General features: G+C 44.0%; 1 protein-coding gene across 2 annotated transcripts in view; it reads left to right on the top strand.

The window, feature by feature from the left end:
• LOC121552628 (serine/threonine-protein kinase PAK 6-like) overlaps nt 1–6,000 on the top strand; it is a 28,838-nt gene that overhangs the window by 16,633 nt on the left and 6,205 nt on the right. For both annotated transcript variants that reach the window (XR_005997275.2, XM_041865597.2), the window contains exons 3-7: nt 1,781–2,425; nt 2,597–3,058; nt 4,248–4,381; nt 4,993–5,119; nt 5,543–5,668. Coding sequence is in view for 1 of the 2 variants with exons in the window: in XM_041865597.2 (XP_041721531.1) it covers nt 1,781–2,425; nt 2,597–3,058; nt 4,248–4,381; nt 4,993–5,119; nt 5,543–5,668 (1,494 nt within the window). In the remaining variant the exon portion in view is untranslated. The remainder of the gene's footprint in view (nt 1–1,780; nt 2,426–2,596; nt 3,059–4,247; nt 4,382–4,992; nt 5,120–5,542; nt 5,669–6,000) is intronic.

Here is a 6,000-nt window from a genome sequence, read left to right as displayed (position 1 = left end):
ATTTAAATTCCAGGTTGTAAGGCAACAGAATAGGAAAAATGCCAAGGGGGGTGAATACTTCCGCAAGCCACTGTATTTGGTCTCCTCGACTATAGAAGGCTGTAGTGCAGCCTCTGAATGTCATAGAGTCAAACCAAAGATATCCCATATGCATCGGAGCCACGTCTTTCCCCAACATTTTACAGCTTGTTTCTAGCATAAAGCATTGCGGACTAAAGCGTCATTATAGATCGCTTTATATAATCAGGTCCGTAATTTTTTGGGGGACAGTCTTAAGCTAACAAGGGGTAGGCCTATGCTTTCGGCCATTTCCTTTAACAAAAACTACAATTCCCTCACATACCCCCTCAATTCGAGCCCTGGTTTTAACTTAACACACCAAGCCCTGCACTGACACTGAGATATGCATGGTGACTGACAAAATCTATGGATAGTAGACTATAACTTTCTGTCAAACAGGTAGGCCTACCTCTTATTTCTTGAATAGGAAGAAATAGGCTCCAACACAAAGCCCTCTTGTTGTTAGTAGCCTAAAGTCAAATTGAAATGAAAACTGTTTAAATGAATCAGGCCTTCTCGAATTATTCTACTTTCAGCACCCATGCGCTGTCCATCTCCGTGGTTGCCGCTTCATAGTAATGTAAGTTATGTAAATTACTCGAATATGGCTTATTGTGAGGTCAATAACTCTGATAAATAGCTTCATTATGGGCAATGAAACATATATTGTTTTTATTTAAATCAATTCTAGCAGTAGAAAACTTACCTCCGGTCCTCCTTCTCATCTTCACGCTCTACCTCTCAAACTGAACCGGACACGAGTAGGCCTAGTCCGTGCGCACAGATATTGAATTTTTTGGACAAATAAATCAACAATTTTTGGAAGAAGCCCTTCACTTGCCTCCTGAAGTGGCACCGTACACAGCGGAGCCACTGGTTAGGCAGCACAAAGGGTTTTCGTTGCAAGAGCAGAGCAGGCAAGGGCTCATGATTGGGAAAGTCTATCCATTGCAGTGTGTAATGCAGTGTAGCCTAGTGTTATATGCACCATCCCAGCGGCGCAAAAAAACTTGTTGAGGAAGTACATTTTCTTAGAAATATAACTTTGCCCTCTGCTTCTCCGAGCATGCTCTTCGTATAGCCTAGGCCTATAGTATAGGCTATGGATAATTTGATTGAGACCACACTAGGCGTACTTGATATTGCATGCCCAGCAGAGAATCAGGGATGAGGGGCAGCATCAGGCACACATCGAGATATAATAAGCAACTAATTATCAAACACTGAGCAATATGACATTTAATCAATTACAAATTACATGACCCTCCCCTGGACAAAATAAAATAAAATACTAAAGCCTCCCCCTGACTGAAATTGAAAAAGCATGACCCTCCCCCATTTTCCTCCGGGTGACAATTGTGTAAATTTCGACCTCACCCTATGTGGTCTGTCTTTGCACTTGGCATTTTGATGACTGGGGTCTGAGAGTTGAACTATGATCTCTGAGCGAGACCAGTGGTGAGAACACTGTATGTAGGAGAGGTTGAAATATCCCTGACCTGAGGCAAGTCTGTTGTTCAAGGGCACAGAGAGAGATAGGAAGGGATAAAAAGCAGTATAGATCTCTTTTTTTACACAGCACTTCTAAAGAGATTATTGACAATGAATATCATTTGTAATTACTCTTATCAGCCAGCCCATGAAATGGACCCTGGTTGTGCCTATCTTGTTCCAGAACCAATATTGACTGTTTATGTTCATGTCCATTTCTCCCTTTCAGACCATTTGTAGGGGGAGTTTCATCGGACACGGAGACTACATCTCCCACGTCATCTCTGAGATGACTCGTCTTCCCGTCACCAGTTCCAACTCGCTCCGGAAGAGCAGTCCGTCGGCGCGGCAACGGGCCCGCTCCATGGGGCTTCTGGGTGAGCTCGTCGAAGGCGACACGTATCAGTATGAGGAGCTGGGCCAAGAGAAGCGTCATAACGGCGGTAACAGCTACTGGCAGGTACAAAGTGAGAGCGGTAGCCCCAAACTGGCCCCTAAGAAAACCTCCACCCTCCAGCCCAATGGGGTACTGCCTCGGGCAAAGTCAACGCATGAGATGAGCATGACGGCTGGGGATAAACCTGCACCTCTGCCGAAGGGGCCGGTCCCCACGCCCCCTAGAGGAGGAGGCACGGGTCATTATGCACGTAGCGAAGGGGCCGGACTTATAAATAGGCCGGAACAGCAGATGGGCATGCCGCAAAAGGGCAAAGTAGTCAATCAGAGACCGGCGTCCTGCTATAACCTGCAGACCCTGCAGACGCAGCAGCAGGTCAACATGAGGGTCAAGCCTGGGGTCAGTCACCTGCCGGACCTTCTGACCTCCTCCAAGGATACTTCTCCTCAGAGACCCCACTCGTCCTGTGACCTGAAGGTAAGCCTCTTCCGTTTCCGTTTAGCATTGATATGTTGAAGCAGTGTCTTGTAGGAAGGAAACCTTGTGGTCACCTCAAGACTGGAGCTGCCTACACCTGCCATTGCAGATCACCTGAATTTGTAGTTTGTTGAAGGCCTATGCTAAAATATATTTCCTGTCATATTCCAGATGAATTCATTACCCAATGGCACCAGCAGCCTGATCGCAGGCAGAGGGCGAACCCACAGACCCTTACGTTCCTCCTCCACCTACACCATTGGATTGTTTTCACCCATAGTTCAGGGGGCTACCATGCCCCTACTCCCCAAACAGAACAGCCCATCCCAGCCCCAGCCTTCTCCCACGGGCTCCCCGGCCACCAACTCAACAGGAACCAAGCAGCAACAGCCCAAACCCAAGCTTGGGCCAGAGCCCGAGCCGGCCAAAGTGACCCACGAGCAGTTCAAGGCGGCCCTGCAGATGGTGGTGGACAAGGGCGACCCGCGCACCTTCCTGGAGAACTTTGTGAAGATCGGGGAGGGCTCCACGGGGATGGTGTGCATCGCCCGCGAGAGGCATAGCGGTCGGCAGGTGGCGGTGAAGATGATGGATCTCCGGAAGCAGCAGCGCAGAGAGCTGCTCTTTAACGAGGTACGCAGTATGTTACTGGGAGGTAAACTGTCAGAATTGGACTGTAAGAAAGGCTAAACTATGTTAGTATATCATTAGGTTGCAGGTTCCTATCCGACCTGAAGGACCAAAACAAGATATGAAACAACATGCATCCATAAATGATATAGAACAGAACAGAGTACATTATTGTATAGTGAGTTGCACTTAACGAAATGTAGAACTCACTACACAGCATGGACTGTGCAGGTTTCTTGGAATTTGAACATTCTGTTCAATAAATCAATGCATGTCTAGTCTGAAAGGTAGATAGACACGGACTTTGTCCCAATGAGCTTGAAAAGCTTCCTTTCGATATCATCTGTCTGTCAAGATTACCTATCTACATGGATAGATTACCTACCTACATGGATAGATTACCTATCTACATGGATAGATTACCTATCTACATGGATAGATTACCTATCTACATGGATAGATTACCTATCTACATGGATAGATTACCTACCTACATGGATAGATTACCTATCTACATGGATAGATTACCTATCTACATGGATAGATTACCTATCTACATGGATAGATTACCTATCTACATGGATAGATTACCTATCTACATGGATAGATTACCTACCTACATGGATAGATTACCTATCTACATGGATAGATTACCTATCTACATGGATAGATTACCTATCTACATGGATAGATTACCTACCTACATGGATAGATTACCTACCTACATGGATAGATTACCTATCTATATGGATAGATTACCTATCTACATGGATAGATTACCTACCTACATGGATAGATTACCTATCTACATGGATAGATTACCTATCTACATGGATAGATTACCTATCTACATGGATAGATTACCTACCTACATGGATAGATTACCTATCTACATGGATAGATTACCTATCTACATGGATAGATTACCTATCTACATGGATAGATTAACTACCTACATGGATAGATTACCTATCTACATGGATAGATTACCTACCTACATGGATAGATTACCTATCTACATGGATAGATTACCTACCTACATGGACAGGTAAAAGCAAAACGGTGGAAACCAAATCTATTTTCCCATCAGAAGTCATGAAGTAGAGAGAACAAACAAGTTCATTCAAGAATTTTGGGACATAGACATAGTGGCCCTCTAAGCACCTCTTCTGGTGTACATTTGTAACCATAGGTGGTGATCATGAGGGACTACCGGCACAGCAACGTTGTGGAGATGTACAGGAGTGCCCTGGTGGAAGAGGAGCTGTGGGTTATCATGGAGTACCTGCAGGGTGGGGCTCTGACCAACGTCGTGTCTGAAACCAGGTAAAGGATCTGTCAATAAGAGGCGCAATGTTGTGAAACTTAAAACACAGAATACTTCCTAGCAACAGTGATGTTTATTAATCATCAATCATATTATATATATATATAATTTTGTTATCATTGACTGTAAAGATCTCTCATTATAAACATATGTGTCATGACAGCGTTTTCATAATGCCATGACAATGTACACAAACCAAACCCGTTGGGTAGAATGAGATAGGTAATAGTTTGTTTTGGGAAAATCCCATGTGGTCTAGAAGTTATGTCAAGTAACTGTATTGCCACCCACTCCTGCATACCTTCTTTTGAGTTAATGGAGAAGGATTAAATTGTTATAAATGCCAATGTAAGGGGGGGGTCTAACAATAACACAAGTTGGCACGTGTTGCGACAAGATTCCTCTGTAATTGCCTGCTACGTTTTGGTCCACTGGAGAACGGTATAATGTTGATCTGACATAACAAAAGAAGAGAACGATTGACATGATGCTAACGCTAACATGATTAACCTGATGGATGTTGTCTCAAAGGCTAAAAACGACCATTTTGGATCAAAGGCTGACTAGAGTGTTGGATAACCAGTTTAAGTTGCGTGTCGTTTCACACCAGGCTGAATGAAGAGCAGATAGCCACCGTGTGTGAGGCTGTGCTACAGGCGTTAGCCTATCTCCATTCCCAGGGAGTTATCCACCGTGACATCAAGAGTGACTCTATACTGCTCACGCTGGATGGGAGGGTAAGTGCGGCCACATCCAGAAATAATTTACATCCTGTCTGTAACCTCAGAAGCCATGACAAAATATTGCGCTAGTGAGCTTGCTAGCTAACTGGATTTACTCCTGGGCGCAGGAGTGGGTGGGTTTGAATTAACAAAAGTGGCAAAGAAACAGTCGCCAAAAGCCCTTACCCAGCACCTCTACCTATCCATCACCATTTACCAGCCCACCCCTACAGATAAACCTCCAGAAACTCAATCACTGAAGACCAAATCTTAAATTGAGATAATGCAAATTGTATTGATATCTATGGGATAAAGTTAAAGGTATGATGAGCATGTATCTCAAGTTGGAATTTCGCCCTTTCAGTCATTTGGAATGTATCCAATAATGTTTATGGCCTTTAAAAAATATATTTTTTTTATTTTTTATTATTTTCCAAGATCAAGCTGTCAGACTTTGGATTCTGTGCTCAGATCAGCAAAGACATCCCCAAAAGGAAGTCCTTGGTTGGGACACCATACTGGATGGCTCCAGAGGTCGTGTCAAAGACGCCATATGGAACTCAGGTAACAGAACAACCAACCAAAGCTGTGTTTGTTTGACTGCTAGAGGGTTGTCTCATTCTACAGTATCTGAAACACTGACCCTTAAAACACATACAGTGAGCTCCAACAGTTTAGGGACACTGACAGTTGTTGTTTTGGCTCTGTACTCCAGCACTTTGGATTTGAAATTATACAACGACTATGAGGTTAAAGCGCAGACTGTCAGCTTTAATTTGAGGGTATTGTCATCCATATCGGGTGAATCGTTTAGAAATTACAGCACTTTTTGTATATAGTCGCCCCATTTTAGGGGACAAAGGTTTTGGGAAAAATTCAGTTATGTGCATTAAAGT

The sequence above is a fragment of the Coregonus clupeaformis genome, chromosome 36, assembly GCF_020615455.1.
Source record: "Coregonus clupeaformis isolate EN_2021a chromosome 36, ASM2061545v1, whole genome shotgun sequence".
Lineage (NCBI taxonomy): Eukaryota > Metazoa > Chordata > Actinopteri > Salmoniformes > Salmonidae > Coregonus > Coregonus clupeaformis.
The sequence above is the reverse complement of the archived record's forward strand: the minus strand, read 5'-3'. Positions and strand labels throughout refer to the sequence as shown.